General features: G+C 53.2%; 1 protein-coding gene across 6 annotated transcripts in view; it reads right to left on the bottom strand.

The window, feature by feature from the left end:
- The window catches only part of PPP2R2C (protein phosphatase 2 regulatory subunit Bgamma), a 243,033-nt gene that overhangs the window by 55,738 nt on the left and 171,207 nt on the right, over positions 1 to 16,088 (bottom strand). For 4 of the 6 annotated variants that reach the window (XM_055385407.2, XM_031010196.3, XM_031010197.3 and 1 more), the window contains 2 exons: positions 3,782 to 3,879; positions 1,171 to 1,336 (listed from right to left, as the gene is read on the bottom strand). In XM_055385407.2, coding sequence (XP_055241382.1) covers positions 1,171 to 1,336; positions 3,782 to 3,879 — 264 coding nt within the window. Of the gene's footprint in view, positions 1 to 1,170; positions 1,337 to 1,933; positions 3,176 to 3,781; positions 3,880 to 4,558; positions 4,652 to 16,088 lie in introns of those variants that run through there. The other 2 variants (XM_004038393.4, XM_055385408.2) reach the window with 2 other exon arrangements.

Below are 16,088 nucleotides of genomic sequence, written 5' to 3'. Positions count from 1 at the left end.
GGTTACTGTTCTCAGGGGGTTGAGTGGGCACCATTTCACGGACCCCAGAAGGGAGATGTGTCCACCCTGCTGGGGCTCAGGAAAGCAAGGCCACTGCCCAAGGGAGGCAGGGCAGGGACAGAATCCAGGTGTGTCCTGGCTGGGCACAGTGGCTCATGCCTGTAATCCCAGCACTTTGGGAGGCTGAGGCAGGCGGATCACCCGAGGTCAGGAGTTCGAGATCCACCTGGCCAACATGTAGTGAAACCCCGTCTCTACTAAAAAATACAAAAATTAGCTGGGTATGGTGGTGGACGCCTGTAATTCCAGCTACTCGGGAGGCTGAGGCAGAAAAATTGCTTGAACCCGGGAGGCGGAGGTTGCCGTGAGCAGAGATCGCGCCACTCTACCCCAGCCTGGGTGACAGAGCAAGACTCTTGTCTCTCAAAAAAAGAAAAAAAAGAATCCAGGTGTGTCCTACCCGACCCCAGGCTGCCTGGGTCAGCAGGGGGCCCAGGTGAAGGAGGATGGGCAGGGGGCGTGAGTGGGGGACCCAGGCCCATGGTGAGCCAAGCAGGACAGCCCCAGCCACTCCCTCAGAGTGGAGCCTGGGAAGCAGGCGTCAGGCCGAGAGCCTCCGGTGCCTGAGGGGTACAGGCTCCTCCCTGAGGCAAGAGGATTAAGAGGCCGGCCAGGGTCCTAAACCAAGGCTCCTCCCACTGCCCCGCAAGGCCGCGGTGACAGCCTCAGTCTAGGGGTCTGGATTCGGCGTGGGGAGGAGGGGTTCACTTTGTGTCAAGTGTCCTCTGTGTCTGCGACCTGCATCCTTGTCCATCACACTCCCTCACCCCAAAGCAAAGGCCTACAAAGATGGCTCGGATGGCTCTATTCACAGCAGGGGGCAGCCCTGTGTCTGGCCACGGGGAGCTTCTGAGAGGGTCTGGCATACTCACTCATGGGATTTACATGCTGCTCAAAAAGGGGGGCAGCCCTGTGTCCAGCCACAGGGAGCGTCTGAGGGGGTCTGGCATACTCACTCATGGGATTTACATGCTGCTCAAAACGGATATTATTTTCTAGGCGTTCTGAAGACATAGAAAAATGCTCACAATATAAGTGAAATACAAACCAGCATTTGGTAGAAACATCTACGGCCTGTGCCCATGCAAGCGAGGCCGGGCAGCACCTCACCGTTGGTGGACAGGAGTGAGTGGGCGGCGTTCTGCTGTGGGAGCCACTTGATCTTGTTGATCTTCTCCTCTATCTCCAGGCTCTTGAGATAGTCAAACTCCGGCTCGTGGCTCTGGAAAGTGCTGTACACGTCGTATTCGCCCTGGCTGTGGGGCGCATTTTTACTCTGCAGGGAAACCCGGAGAAGGGGCCTGAGCACCGTGACCTGCAGGGCGACGGCTAGGACCTCTGGGGACCCAGCAGGGCCGGCCGTGGGACCAAGTGCCGAGCCATGCCAGGGATCCAATTCGAGGGTCAAATGAAACTCTCTGCAGCTTAACCGGCCCATGACTTGCAGTGTGCCAGGGACAAGCCCCGCTCCTGTGCGGTCCCATGAAACACGCACACCCGAGCCGGCTAACTTGCTAATGCGAATGTTCCCCAGCGCCTGCTACGTGCTGGACACCCCACTAAGTCCTCCCCGCACCATCGCATTCTACCCTCCGGGCCTCCTCTGCTTGAGCACCACGACTCTCCCCATTTCACAGACCAGCAAACAGAGACTCAGAGGGGAAGTGACTTCCCAGAGCCGTGAGGTCACTCTCCGGCGAGCACCCCTCTGCCGGGGCCTGCCTGATGCCAAGGCTGAGGCTCTGGCCACCCTCGTGTCTTGGGCCCCGACTTGCTCCTGGATTCCACGTGTCCAACTCAGGCCTGACTTGAGGAATAAATGAATTTTGGAGCAGACTTTAACACTGGGACAGAATGTCTGGCAATGTCAGACCTGGATTAGAATCTGTCCCCGGCTTTCCTCAGCAGTGCTTGGCCTGGTTTAGGCAGCAGAGCTCCTTCTAATAAAGACCCTTCACCGTGGAGCTCCCAACATAGTCGGGTGGTGAGTCCACTGTGTGCGCCAGGGACCACGTTCCCAGGAGAGAGTTCAACTTCATACGACAACACGAAACCCTAACCAGGGAGAAATGGAGACATTCAACCCAGAACAATTTCAAGATTTCCTGGTAATTTTTTTAAGTATCTACATTTCTATCCCTGTCTTGCTTTTGAAAAGCTTAAAAGTTCTCCAATATTTTTGCCTCTAATTCACTTCACTTCCCATGAGCACTCGCTATGACAAAGGTCAGTGGGACCAGAAGGAAGAAAACACTAAAGGAGAAAAATTCAAAATGAAGAAAATTGCATCAACCAATCCAATCTTTCTGCAGCTTGGCAAAAAGAAGGCTGAGCTTCGCAGTGCCTGGTGGGACACCTGGTGCATCTGGTGAAGCCCACAGGTGCATCTGGTGAAGCCCACAGGTGCTGGCCGAGTGCTGTGTTTGAGGAACTGATTTGCAGCTAGGATGTGCCCCTTGTCAACTATTTTAATCCTCTGCACTCTGGGCTCCTCGTCTGTAAAATGAGGGCAGTAGCCGCACTGCACTACACCCACAGGGCCACTGTGAGGAGGGTTATGTGAGCCACCAAGATAAAGTCAGACTCAAGGATCCTCAGTTCGTGGGCCATGCTCAGGAGTGAATCGGGCCAAAGATGATTCCGCAGGTCCTCTTTTCACCCCCGCTTCCTCCCCTCCCTCCTACCTCCCCTTCTCCACCTTCTCTTCTCCTCCTCCCCTCCCCTCCCCTCCCCTGCCTCTCCTGCTCCATCCCCTCCTCCCTCCTCCTTGGTTTCCTGGATGTCTTCTGCATCTAATTCCAGGCACAGTCCATGTTTGCTGGGGGAGACGCCCCTCTCTGAGGCCGGGTGGTGTGTGACGTTGCTGGCCACGGTCCTGGCGTCGGGCAGCCGGGTCTGCTGTTCACTAGCTGGGTGGCTTCTCTGAGTTTCCGCATCTGTCACAGGGGTGTGGATCTGGCCCTCGGAGGTGAGCAGTGCAGAGTAAACGAGAAGCAACTCCAGAATACTTAGCAAGTGTTCTCAGTAAATGGGCTTTTGTCCCGAGGCTCTTTCAGTGTTCCAGAAACGTGGTCCTGGGCAGGTTGTCCAGGCCACTGCTGTCTTACCCAGAGTTCTGCTGGACAACAAGCCCCCAGGGGTGGGGGTGAGGACAGGGGTGAGGACAAGGGCCCAGGCCTGAGCAAAAACCACCTAGCTCAGTCTGAGGGCTGTGACAGCTGGGCAAGAGTGGAGTCCTCCCGCTCCCCAGTCTGGCCAGGAAAACGCAGGTCACCCAGGCAGAGGAAGGTTTCACTGAAGGCACAAGCTGGGGCAGCAGCTGCCTGTGCCGCATCCTGACCATTCATCCAGGGTCTAGGACAGAGCATGGGATGCAGGCAGCTCTCCGCAAACATCGGCTGAGGGCAGGGGGCTCAGAACCTGGCTTTGCCAGCCCACCCAGTGCACTCCCCCTACCACCGCCCGCCACTCCCACCTCGGCATTCCAAAGCCTCCCATTCCCACCCCTGGAATCCATGCCCCTGGGAGATGTGATCCAGGCAAGACACCCCACACCTCCTGTCAGTTAAAAGCCCTCTTGTGGGTTGGAGTATAGTCCCCTACCCCCTCTCACCACATCACCCCTTATCCCCCTTATCCTTATCCCCTCCCACCTTGCCCACCTCCCACCTGACTCTGCTCCCCACCCCTCCCACCTCCCACCAGACCCAGGGCTTCGCACCTCTGGTTCCCGCTGGAAGATGACGACCCGGCCGCCCTTGTCACCTGTGGCCAGCAGCTCTCCCGTGTGGTTGAACTCAACGGTAGAGATGATGTCAGCTGGGAGGGGAACAGCAAGACGGGAAGGGGTGGCTGTCAGAACCCGCCTCTCCCGGGTGCTCAACAGTGCCACAGCAATGGCGAGCTCCCCGCTCCCTGAGGCCCCACAGCCCTGGGCAGGAGGCAGCAGGGAGCCTGAGGGGTCAGGAGCATTGGCGAGGGGCCACCAACCTGTCCCCTCCTGCCCTCTTCCCTCTGCACTGGCCGCAGGGCAGAGATCTCGGGACTTGGCACAGGCCTGGGGCGACCGCAGTGGCTGGCAGACTTTATAGTAACTGGACACTCTATGGGACTCACGGTGGTATCTGAAGCCACCTGGATGTGGCCTCATCCTCCTGTCTTGAATCTCCCACCCCCACCCCTGCCACCCAGGCCCCCATGCTCCAGCAACCTGGGTCAGGGAAGCCCTTCCCAATATCTCCATAGATAAGCGCAAGGCAACCCTCTGCTAGGGGCCCACTCAGGGCTTCCCACACAGTAGGACAGAGGTGAATTACCCCCTCTCCTTCAGACTCCTGCTCTGTGGCCCCACCTCCAGGCAGGCCTCTGGGATCGCTCTCTAATCTCTGCTCGCAGAAGCGAAGCTCAGCCCTGCCTGCCCTGACCCCCCTTGCACTTCATCCCAACCATGTTTCTTCAGGTCACTCAGGAACCTCTCCTTATGGAGTCACCCCCATACCTGGAGTCGTCAATGCCCAGGGCTGGCCTTCCTGGATGGGCAAGTTTTTGGAGAAAAAAGACAGCCCCATCTCCAGGCCCCACTTTTTGCATGTGGGAACTAGGGGAACACCCCTTCCATCAACAACATTCTCAGGTTCTACGAGTCACAGAGATGAGTGGCCTGCACATTCTGGGTGGCCAGCCCTGGGAGTGGGGGAGAGCAGGGAAGAATGAGGCCCTGGCCTGGAAGAGGAACCCCTGCTGGAGGACAGCTCACCAACCTGAAGCCTGAGGCCTGCTCCACCAACAAGTTTTACTGCAGCCCCAAAATGATTATTACTTTTAATTTGAAGTCATTCTTAATATTTGAAAAGTAGAAGATTTCCTATAAAAATCCACATTTCCAGTATGTCTTGGAAGATGGAAAGTTCTAGAATACCATCCCCATAGGCCCAAGCAGCAAAAGCTAGTAGGAGCCCGGGATGGCCCGCTGCTGTGAATGGGACCTCTGTCGTTCTTTGCTCTCCTGGCCTGGATTCTGTAGGCTCCAAAGTCTCTGATACCACCTTTAGCAAAATGGATCTACTTTCAAACCAGCCACAGATCTGACCGTTGCTCCCTGTAGCCACAGAGAGGACGCTCCACAGGGTTCCCTGTCCCAGCCTCTGTTCTCCCTCTGGCGGCCAACGTGATGGCCAAACTCCTGAGCCAGTGCATCCCTGTGTCCCTCTATTCAAAACCCTTCATTGGTCACCATAACTGAATTCTGATCCCTCCTCAACCTCATCCTCTGCAGCTTCCCCAGTCTCAGGTGATGACAGCTCTATCGTTCACTTGCTCAGGCCCAAGCCTTGGAGTTTCTCGTTCTCTCTCTGTCTCTCTCTCTCTCTCACACACTCACACACACACACACACACACACACACACCCCACATCCAGTCCTGCCTGCTCAGCCTTCACAGCGTATCGGGATGCCAGCCACTCTCCCATCTCTCACTGGATGACTGCCACAGCTCTTTCTCCCTGGCTATGACGTAGCCTCAACAGACTGGCAGCAGAGAGGCTGGTAACACCCAGGACTCATCCTGGCACTCCCCTGCTCAAAACCCTCCAGCGGCTCCCATTGTGTACTCAGAGAAAAGCACAGAGTGTTCTAAAAGCAGCCCCCACCTGCCAAGGCCCAGGTGGGCCGCATCTGGAGCCAAACCTTCACCCCTCCCATGGTGGGCCAGGTAACCTGTTCTCTGCCCCCCACCTTGATTCTGGGCTTGTCCCTGTGTTTTGCTTTGGCCTGCAGAACGGCAATTCGACAAGCCGCAAACAGAGATGCAAAGGGGCTTAGGTACTGGGGGTTGCCATCCACGCCTCTGGCGGTACCAGGAGCAGGACCTGCATAGGCTGGCCCACTGGTCCCTGAGGGGGAAGAGGAAGAGTGGGTGCAGAAGAACCCCCCCAACCCCCGGCCAAGCCCAGCCTCCAGCAGGGCCCCACTGACCCACAGAGCCGGGCAAGCCCAGCCTAGCCCAGACCACAGAATCACAGATGCAAGATGATGAAAACATTTATTTACTGTTGTATGCACGGGGTCTCGTGTTTTTAACTCAGCAAAAGGTACCTCCTCCCCTTCCCCAGCCTCATCTACTGCTCTCCACCTGCTTATTCCCCTCCAAACACCAGGCTCCTTGCCCTTTCCCAAAAGTCCTGGCCACCTTCTGTCCCAAGACCTGCTCTCTCGGCCTGCAGTGGCTTTCCCTAGGCACCAGCACAGCTCCTTCCTATTCTTCCAATTCTGCCCCACTGCTGCCTTCCCGTGAGCACAGCTTGGACCACCTTGCTGAAACTGCTGTCTGCACCCCAGCACCCTCATACAGGACACCCTGACCATCCCTGCCCCAACCTAACTCTGATGTTTTTCTTTCTGTAAAGGCTTTTATCATCTGTTGGCTCTCTTCCTGGCCAGAACGTAAACTTCACGAGGGCAGGAGTCTCAGGCTTAATTCACGGCTTCAAATGGTGCCTGTACGCAGTAGCCAGGCCAGAGATATCTATCCAAGAAATGCCTTTTCTTTTTCCAGTCCGGGCCTTTTAGGACAGCTTCTGGCCTGCACTGGCCTTCTGAGCCATGAGTCAATGCCAGCTTTGAGGCAACAGAAAAGAATGAGACAGGGTGGTTAGAAGTGGGATGACGGGCTGGACGTATCCATCCATCCGTCAAGACAGATGCACATGTCATTGAACTTAAAAAGACAAGATAAGAAAAGCAGCTCTGTGGGAACACGGAAACGCTCACCGGGCATGGAGTCAGAACAGGGTCAGGTCCCAGCTGTCCTGACATTGTCCCTCCGTGGGGCAGCCTGCCCTGGCCCAGGGACGCCCAGACACATCTGGGCAGAAGCCAGAACCACCCAGCCCAGCTGTGCTAGGGTCCCCGATGGGGCGCTGGTTCTTGCTATTTCATATTAAAACCCCCTGAGGGTGAAGGAACGGGATATAAAATTGGGTATAAAATGCTTGTAATGATCTACATCAGTGATTATAGCCATGTGAAATAAGCAAAGAAACTGGGCAGTGGGGAAAAAAGCTGGAAGAGAATTCTCCAAAATGTGAACGGAGGTAGCTTTAGGGTAGCTGGAACAAAATAATATTCCCTCCTCTTTCAACTTGTCCATATTTTCTAGATTTTCTATAATGAAGTTACATCATTTTTTAATAGCTGTATTGAGGTACAATCAATATATAAAACACTGCACATACTTAATGTATATAATTTGATGAGGGTGGGCATACACACAGTGTATATTATTTTTATGATGGGAACATAACAATGCTATTAAATTAAAATGCCAATATAACTACTGCTATCCCAAGTAAATGCAGTCCACAAATGCTGGGTGGTTACCAGGCAACACACACTAATGTCTGTGGGCCATTTACAATTTATATGTCATTTTCATATCTGCTACCTCCTTTAACCTCACGCCAGCCCCTGCGGGAGACACTACTGTGATTTCCATTTGGCAGCAGAGGAGATGGAGGCTCCCTCCATGAGAGACGACGCCGTGAGCTCTTTGCAGACAGAAGTGCTGGTTGGAGTCTTGGCTCCAGTGCTTCAGCTGTGTGGTCTTGGGTAAGCCACACAACTTCTCTGAGCCTTGGTTTCATTATCTGTAGTGTGCTTATGGTGGAGCCTTCCCAGGATTAGAGGTTCAAGTGAGAAAAGGAGGTGAGAGGGTCTGGGAGGGAGGAAGAGAAGACGAGGACTCCAGAAATAATGAATCACCAAAATGTACTGGAAAGAAACTAAAGCTCCCGGTCACCTGTGCTCCTGGCTGCCACAGAATTGACAGCCACAAGCTCCGCAATGTGGCGATGGATCTGGGCGCCCAACCTCACTGTGGGTGGTCCCGCCTACCAGTCCCGCCAGTCGCTCCCTGCAAACATCTACAGAGCCACCACCAGACCTCAGATCCCCTCTTGCCTGAGCACTGCTTCCTCTGGCCCATGAAGGAGCTAGTGGATGTTTAACGTCTACTCATTTTTATAGGTAAATGTCTTCAGGATTTGCCTTAGGAAGAGTTGCCTCTCTTGAATGCCAGAAATTCTCATCAGTAAGGCCATAAAATTGGTTGTTTTGGCAGCCACCTCTGTGAAGAAAGTCCATCTTCTCATCTTGGATTATCTGACATTTCCAGCTCCAATACCACCTCCTCCAGGAAGCCTTCCTGGATAGTCCCCTTTCCCCCTCCCCCAGTTAAGTGGTCTCTCCTACAACTGCAGTCTTTTATTTTATTTATTTATTTTTTTGAGACAGAGTCTCACTTTGTCACCCAGGATGGAGTGCAGCGGCGCAATCTTGGCCTACTGCAACCTGTACCTCCTAGGTTCAAGTGATTCTTGTGCCTCAGCCTCCCAAGTAGTTGGGATTACAGGCACCTGCCACCACACCCGGCTAATTTTTGTATTTTTAGTAGAGATGGGGTTTCACCATATTGGTCAGGTTGGTAAACTCCTGACCTCAAGTGATCTGCCCACCTTGACCTCCCAAAGTGCTGGGATTACAGGTGTGAGCCACCGCGCCCGGCCTACAACTGCAGTCTTAAGGCCATTGTGTGCCCTTCACAGGGTACTGACACTTCCTGCATGGTGCTGTCTGTGTCCACGTTGTCTCTAGCCTTGACCAGAGGAAACAGCGCTGCACTGTGCTTGACCACATTAACTCACATTTCTTAAGTGATTACTGTCCGCCAGGCCCTGCTCTAAATGCTTCTGGTAATAGCCTAGTAGCTCCTAGTGCGGCAACTCTCTCACAGATAACTATAGACTATAAACCCTTGAAAAAACAACAACAAAATGACACTCTGAAGGCATCGGAGGGCGAGGCCGCAGCGGACGCTGCAGGCGGTCAGCAATTGGGAGGAACAGCCGGCGTTGGCTTTCCTGGTCTCATGGCTTTCACAGCCTGAGGACAAGTCCCAGCCTGTGTCATAGGGCTGCCAGAATTCAGACGGAAAGCCAGAGTCTCACTGGCTTGATAGAGCAGCAAACAGAGTCTGAGACACTCGCAGCAGCTGGAAGAATGTGGGAGTAAATCCTGGAATGAAGAGAGCCACCAAGACAGATCCCCAGAGGGGGCAAATAAACTCTGCCCATGTCTTGGGCTGACCCCAAACCACACACACACAGGACAGACTTCCAGCAGCTGCAGCCCAGCCAGGGCTAGAAGAAGTGAACAGAGGCTCCTGCCACTGCCCACCACTCACGACTGCAGATGGTTTACAGTTGCTTTCAGCCAAGTTAACTGCTTGCAAATACAAAGCAAAACAAAAATGCTCTTTGGGGAGAAGTAACAAAAATCTAGAGTCGCTCTTATGCTATCATTCATAACACCCAGGATATCATCCAAAATTATATGAAGATATACAAAGAAATAGGAAAACCAGCCATACTTAATATAAAAGACAGTCAGTGGAAACTCACCTGAAATGTGCTGGCCACTGCAATTAGCAAATAGAGATTTTTAAGTTGCTATGATAACTGTGTTAAAAGATGTAAAGAAAATTGGCTCATACTTAATGAAAGAATAAATGTCAGCAGAGAAACATAAACAATTTTAAATAGAACTAAATGAAAATTCTATAACTTAAAAATACCACGTCTGAGACAGAAAAAAATCACACCTTAACAGAAATTGCTTAACAGAAAGTCTGAGAAAATAGAAGAGATAGTGAACTTGAAGATGATTTCAATAGAAATTACCCAGTCTGAAGAATAGAGAGAAAAAATTTTTTTAAAAAAGAAAAAGATCCTCAAAGACCTGTTGCATAATATCAAAAGGTTCAACACACATGTGATTGGAGTTGTAGAGGGAGGGGAGAGAGAAGATATACTAAAAAGAACACACACAAAAATAATGACCGAAAAATTCCTCAATTTGGTAAAAGACATCAATTTACAAATTTAAGAAGCTTAGCTAACTCCAAGCAGGATAAGCACAAGGAAAATTACACCCAGGTACATCCGGGTCAAACTGCAAACTACTGGAAACTGAAATAATGAGAAAATGTTAAAGCAGCTAGAATAAAAACAACATATTACATTCAGAGACACCAGGACTCAGAGACTGCTGACTTGTCAGCAGAAATAATGGCACCCAGAAGACTCTTTTAATGTGCCGAAAGAAAATGTTAAAACCTGGAAACCCAGAATTCTGAATTCAGTCGAAATATTCATCAAGAATGAAGGGCAGGCCGGGCACAGTGGCTCACACCTGTAATCCCAGCAGTTTGGGAGTCCAAGCCAGGTGGATCACCTGAGCTCAGGAGATCGAGACCAGCCTAGCCAACATGATGAAACCCTGTCTCTACTAAAAATACAAAAAAAATTAGCCGGGCATGGTGGTGGGCGCCTGTAATCCCAGCTACCTGGGAGGCTGAGGCAGGAGAATTGCTTGAACCTGAGAGGTGGTGGAGGTTGCAATGAGCCGAGATTGCACCATTGCACTCCAGCCTGGGCGACAACAGTGAAAAAAAAAAAAAAAAAAAAGAGTGAAGGGCAAAATAAAAAGACATTTCAGCTGAAGCTTTCCCAAGGACCAGCACTTTCATCTCAGAACAATCCCATCGACCAATTATCATTCTCTACCTAGAGACAAGGAAACTTGGTCAAACTTTCCCAAAGTCCCCTAAGTGGCAGGGCCTTTGCCATGTGCTCTTTTTGGCCATCCCTGTCCCCACACTGCAGGGCCTGGAGCTGCCACTGGCTGCAGCCTCGAGCTCAGGGCCCCAGATCAGCCACTGGGTGCAGTATTCCAAGTCACTCTGTGTGGGTGACGAGAAGCCCATGGAAACTCATGCTGTCCTTCCCCCCCTGAGGTGCCTCCTCCCTTCCTGGGCAGCTCTAGGGCAACCCCCAAATGGAGAGGCACACAGGGGCCACCGGACAAGGAGGCCTCAGCCAGCCCCCTGGTGCTGGGCACAACACAGGCCTACCAATGGGTGCCCAGAGAGGTGAGAGGTGGTATCCCTAGTGACCCGCCCAGTAACAGGTCCCTGCACGCCAGAGCTAGAGATGGGCAAAGATGGTATCGTGGGTTGAACTGCGTCCCACAAAAAGACGTTAAAATCCTAACCCTTGGTACCTATGAATGGGAACTTATTTGGAAATAGAGTCTTTGCAGATGATCAAGTTAACGTGCGGTCATACTGGATTATGGTGGGCCCTAGATCTAAGGACTGGTATCCTGATAAGAAGTCCATATGAAGACACAGCACACACAGATACAGGGAGGAGGCCATGGGGAGACAGAGGCAGAGGCTGAAGGGAGGCATCAAGAATGAAGGGCAGGCCGGGCATGGTAGCTCACACCTGTAATCCCAGCACTTTGGGGGGCCGAGCCGGGCCTCCCAATGCCTGGAAATGCCCGGAAATGCCAAGGATTGCCAGCCACCACTAGAAGCTGGTGGGGAGGCCTGGAACAGAGTCCTCCCTGGAGCCGTCAGAGGGAGCCCAGCCCTGCCAGCGTCGTGATTTCAGACTTCTGGCCTCCAGAACTGTGAGAGAACAAATTTCGGTTGTTTTAAGCCACGCAGTTTGTAGCACTTTGTCACAGCTTCCCTAGGAAACTGACACAGAGCTGAAATGAGAGTGTGCAGGCTCCAGCCCCTGAGAACTGGGCTACCCCCAAGCCGGTGGCACTTGCTGGCTTTCTTCTCCACGTGCCACCTGGGGGAGACATCGCCCTTGGATCTTACAGATGCCCCCTGCAGCTTTCATCAAAGCCGTGGTAATCCAGTCCCAGCCCCACTACTTACCAGCTGTGTGCCCTCACCCAAATCTCTCGCCCTCTCTGAGCCCTGACTGCCTCATGGATATGATGGGAATTCACATCCCTGCCTGGTCATGGTTCTCCCAGGGTAAATGTGAAATTCAAACGATTCTGTGGACTAGGACGTTCCCTGGAAACTCTGGCCGAGGCCTGCAGACAGGAGATGAAGATGCTCGTCAGGGACTTCCTCCCCAGCACGTCGGGGGACTTGCTCCCCTCGTCCATCACCATAAGTGCTGCTGACACCATTAATGATCCATCAGGGCTCAGGGCAGAGAGGGGGCCTTAGGCAAGCCCAGCTCGAGGCTTCTGATGAGGTTGTTGCATTTAATTAGCATTGTCAGAGGTATCAGGGCTGCTAAGGATGGAAGTGGGCGAGGAAGGAGGGGTCCGCCTGCTGCCGAAGGGAAATGTCAGGGAGAGGAAGGGGCTCCCACAGCCATTAGCACCTAGTATGGGCTTGGCGAGCGAATTTACCCAGCAGCGGGCTGACACTGGGATAAGGAGATGGGGAGCCCCCTCCTCACAGAGTCCAGGTCCAGCGGGGTGACATGGCGCCTGTGGTTATCACAGTACACCTTCTGGGCACTTCCTGGGAGCCAGGCCCCAGCTTTAGCATTTTACACCTATTACTGAATCTTCTTAACAACTCCAAGAAGTTGTTGTGTGCTGTTATCACCCCCATTGCACAGATGAAGAAACTGAAGCACAGAGAAGACAACTTGCCAACAGCCGCTCAGCTAGTAAGGGCAGGGGAAAGATTGGATTCCAGCAGTCTGCCTCCTGAGTCCTTGAACTTGCCCCCCAGGCCTGGTTCTCCTCTCAGCGTTTATGGGGTCAGAGACGGGAGGCTGAGGAGGTGGTGAAGGAGAAAGCAGGTGCTGAGCAGAGGCCCCACCCACGTCTGTGAAAGAGACCCTCAAAAGGCCCAAAATGATGCCTGCAGGTGGGAGACCCTAGCCTGAGACTCACAGCAAAAGGGTCTGGAGTTTGGGGTCTGATTCTGCCAGGGATGCAGCTTTTACCTCCACGTACTTCCAGGGGACAGGGGAGAGCTGCTTAGGACCACCTTAGGTCCTGAGTGCTGGCTGCCCAGAGGGGTGTGGAGAACACAGCAGAGGGAGGCTGGGGGTGCACACACTGTGCCTGGGGGATTGAGCAAAGCCATAGGATGCTACTGGCCACAGGACATACAGCGGGGTCTCCTTAGGTAAGGACTCTGCAGGAGACAGCTCTACAGGAAACTTCCAGACTGCCCTGTGAAGGACTCCTGACAGCTGTGAGCAGCTGTAATCACCCACCAAGCACACCCAGAGTGGGCACAGCCACCGGCAGGTAGAAGACGGCCCATCCCCAGGCTCCCTTCCCAGCCAACAAAAGCTGCCTGAAAAGGGCTGCAGCCAGGCCCCTCCCCATGTCACCCTCCAGCAGGGAGCACGCCGGGCGACGGGCGCATGGGAGGGGAAGCGCCAAGTCTGGGCAGAGTCAGACTGCTGCCGGGACTGGACATCAGTACTGAGTGAGTGACGGAAGGCCGTTGGGCTCTCCAAGGGCGATCAGAAAGACGAAGACCTCATTCCGGGCCAGGGAACGTAATATCCCTGATGGGATTTTATGAGAGGGGTCTGAGAGCCGCAGTGCCACCGAGATCACAGACCAGGCCTGCTCACCAGCCCTCTGCACTCACCTAGTCCTGGCTCATCATGAGTCCAGGCACCACCTGGCAGTGATGATCACCTTATTACTGAATTCCACTCTCGCTGAAGAACCCCCACATTTCATCACCACCCCGCCTTCCAGTGGGCCTGGTGAGACTTTTCCTCCTGCAGCCTGAACTTGGTGGAGATGGGGCAGCTCCCAGGCCTGTGGTCAGAGGTTGGGTGGGGAGAGTGGAGACAGTGTGGCCAGGGCAAATGGGCCCTGAGCTGTGCTTTGGTCACTTGGCTGGAGGAAAATGTGAAGGGGCTGGTGGGAGTATTTTTGGGGGGTGTCAGGGAGTGTCTGTATGGGGTGGGTGCCAGCTGCCACCTGCCCACCCACGTAACCTGGACACCCAGGAACCCAGGATCTGCCTGTCAGGGCTCTGCCGCCCTGGCCTCTGGCAGGAGCCTGGGTCCCACCCCCACACACACCTTGGAAACAGTCCCTGTTCCACCTCATTGTGGCTGTGACCCTGGGCAAGCCACCTCCCCTCTCTGGACCTCCCCCTCCTCCCTACTGTGTAGAGGACACAAGCAGATGAGGGAGGAGGCTGGGACAAGCCATGGCAGGCGCTGTGCAGGGAACTCGCCCTTATTGCCACATTGAATCCTCTGCACACCCGCTGGGCCTCACCAGGCAAGTCCTGGACTTAATATCACCTCCCCTGAGCTTGGTTTATAAAAAGAAAAGCACACCGTAATAGCAGAGCCGGCGGATGATGAGTTACATAAACATTTAAACTGGGCACAGTATTGATTTGTCTTAAAGGCCATGGAAAAAGGATTCCATGATCCCGGCCTCCACCCCAAGAGCACCAGGTGAAACGGGAAGCTGAAACCTCCAAGTGTGGTCCCAAGACGTGCCTGTGACTGGTGGTCAGCCTGCCAGAGCCGAGGACACCAGGAACACGTGGCCGACACAGTGACCCTTGGGGGAGCGGCAGCAGGGGAAGCCCTGGGTGGGGCTGGAGGCCTGGAGGTGCCATGGTTATGCCCTTTGCATCAGTGATCCCCTGGAACTGCCACTGTGTGGAAAGGGGGAAAGACCTGCATTTGAATCCCACCCTGACCAGCTGTGTGACCTTGGGCAAAGCCCTTCACACCTCTCTGAGTCGATCTGTCCATCTCCGAGACAGATACGGGAACACACACCCTCCGAGGTGCCAGGTTTACTGGCTCATCACCTAGCTTGTGACCGACACATAGGAAATACACTTAGTCATTCAATTATTCATTCAAAAGAATATTAATGAATGGCGCGTTCTTGTTTAACAGGTACAGAGTCTCTGTCTGGGATGATGAGAAAGTCCCAGAAATGGATGGTGGTGACAGGTGCACAGCAACGTGAATATACTTAATGACGTTGAATTGTACATTTAAAAATGGTTCAAATGGTAAATTCTATGTCATGTATATTCTACCACAATAGAAAATTTAATTAAAAAGCATTAACTGAGCACCTGCCCTCTCCTCAGCACTGTTGCATACACTGGAAATTCAGCAGTGCACACTCCCCAGAGAAAGCCCACTCTCTAATGCGAGAGACAGCCAATAAGCAAATTTTCATGTCAATAAATAGCTCTTGGAGGGAGATATAAGGGCTAAGATGAAAACTACAGTATGGTAAATGGGATGGGAGGGGTGGGAGGGGCTGTTTTAGCTGGGGAGGCCAGGGAAGACTTCCTGGAGGAGACGCATTTGAGCAGAGACCTGAAGGATGTGAGAGAGGGAGCCTCACAGATATCAGGTGACCAGCATGAGCAAAGGCCCTGAGGTAGGGTGAGTTTGATCTGTTGCAGGCCAGCTAGGAGGCCAGTGTGCGTGTGAGAGGGATGGGGCAGGACATGAGCTCAGAGCTCAGAGAGGTGGGCCGGGCCGGGGTCCTGCACCCAGCAGGCCGGGAGAGGCCTGAGGATTTTATTCTGCATGAGCTGGGAAGCCACAGTCTGACTTAGGTTCAATGACCACCCCATCCTTCTGTCTTTCTAGCATGGACGAGCTCTTTCAGGGGTGGGCGTAGACCCTTCTGTGCCCAGCCCATGCCTCACACATGGGTGACTCTCGGGCTTGTTAAGTAAGTGCCAGAGGAAGCAGACCCTCACTGGGCAGGCAGCGAATGAAAGGAACCTCTCCTTCGTCCCACCCCTCATCTGCCTTATATGGCTTCTCTCTCAGGGCCTCGCTCCAGGTCTATGAGGAAAGGCGTTGCATCATGATGATTTTGTTGTTTCTATTTTAGCATTTCTAAAGTTGAGATACAATATACATAACATGAAATTCACCACTTTTAAGTGTACACTTGATTGGATTTTAACAGATTCACAGAGTTCTAGAACCATCACCACAGTCTAATGCCAGAACATTCCCACCGCCCTAAAAAGAAACTCAGAACATTCCCACCACCCCAAAAAGAAACCCCACATCCGTCGGCAGCCATTCCCTATCCCCTCCTCTCCCCAGCCCCCGGAAATCACTGATCTACTTCCTGTCTCTATGGATTTTGCCTACTCTGGATATTTTGCATAA

Source organism: Gorilla gorilla, chromosome 3 (genome assembly GCF_029281585.2).
Source record: "Gorilla gorilla gorilla isolate KB3781 chromosome 3, NHGRI_mGorGor1-v2.1_pri, whole genome shotgun sequence".
NCBI classification, from domain to species: Eukaryota; Metazoa; Chordata; class Mammalia; order Primates; family Hominidae; genus Gorilla; species Gorilla gorilla.
The sequence above is the reverse complement of the archived record's forward strand: the minus strand, read 5'-3'. Positions and strand labels throughout refer to the sequence as shown.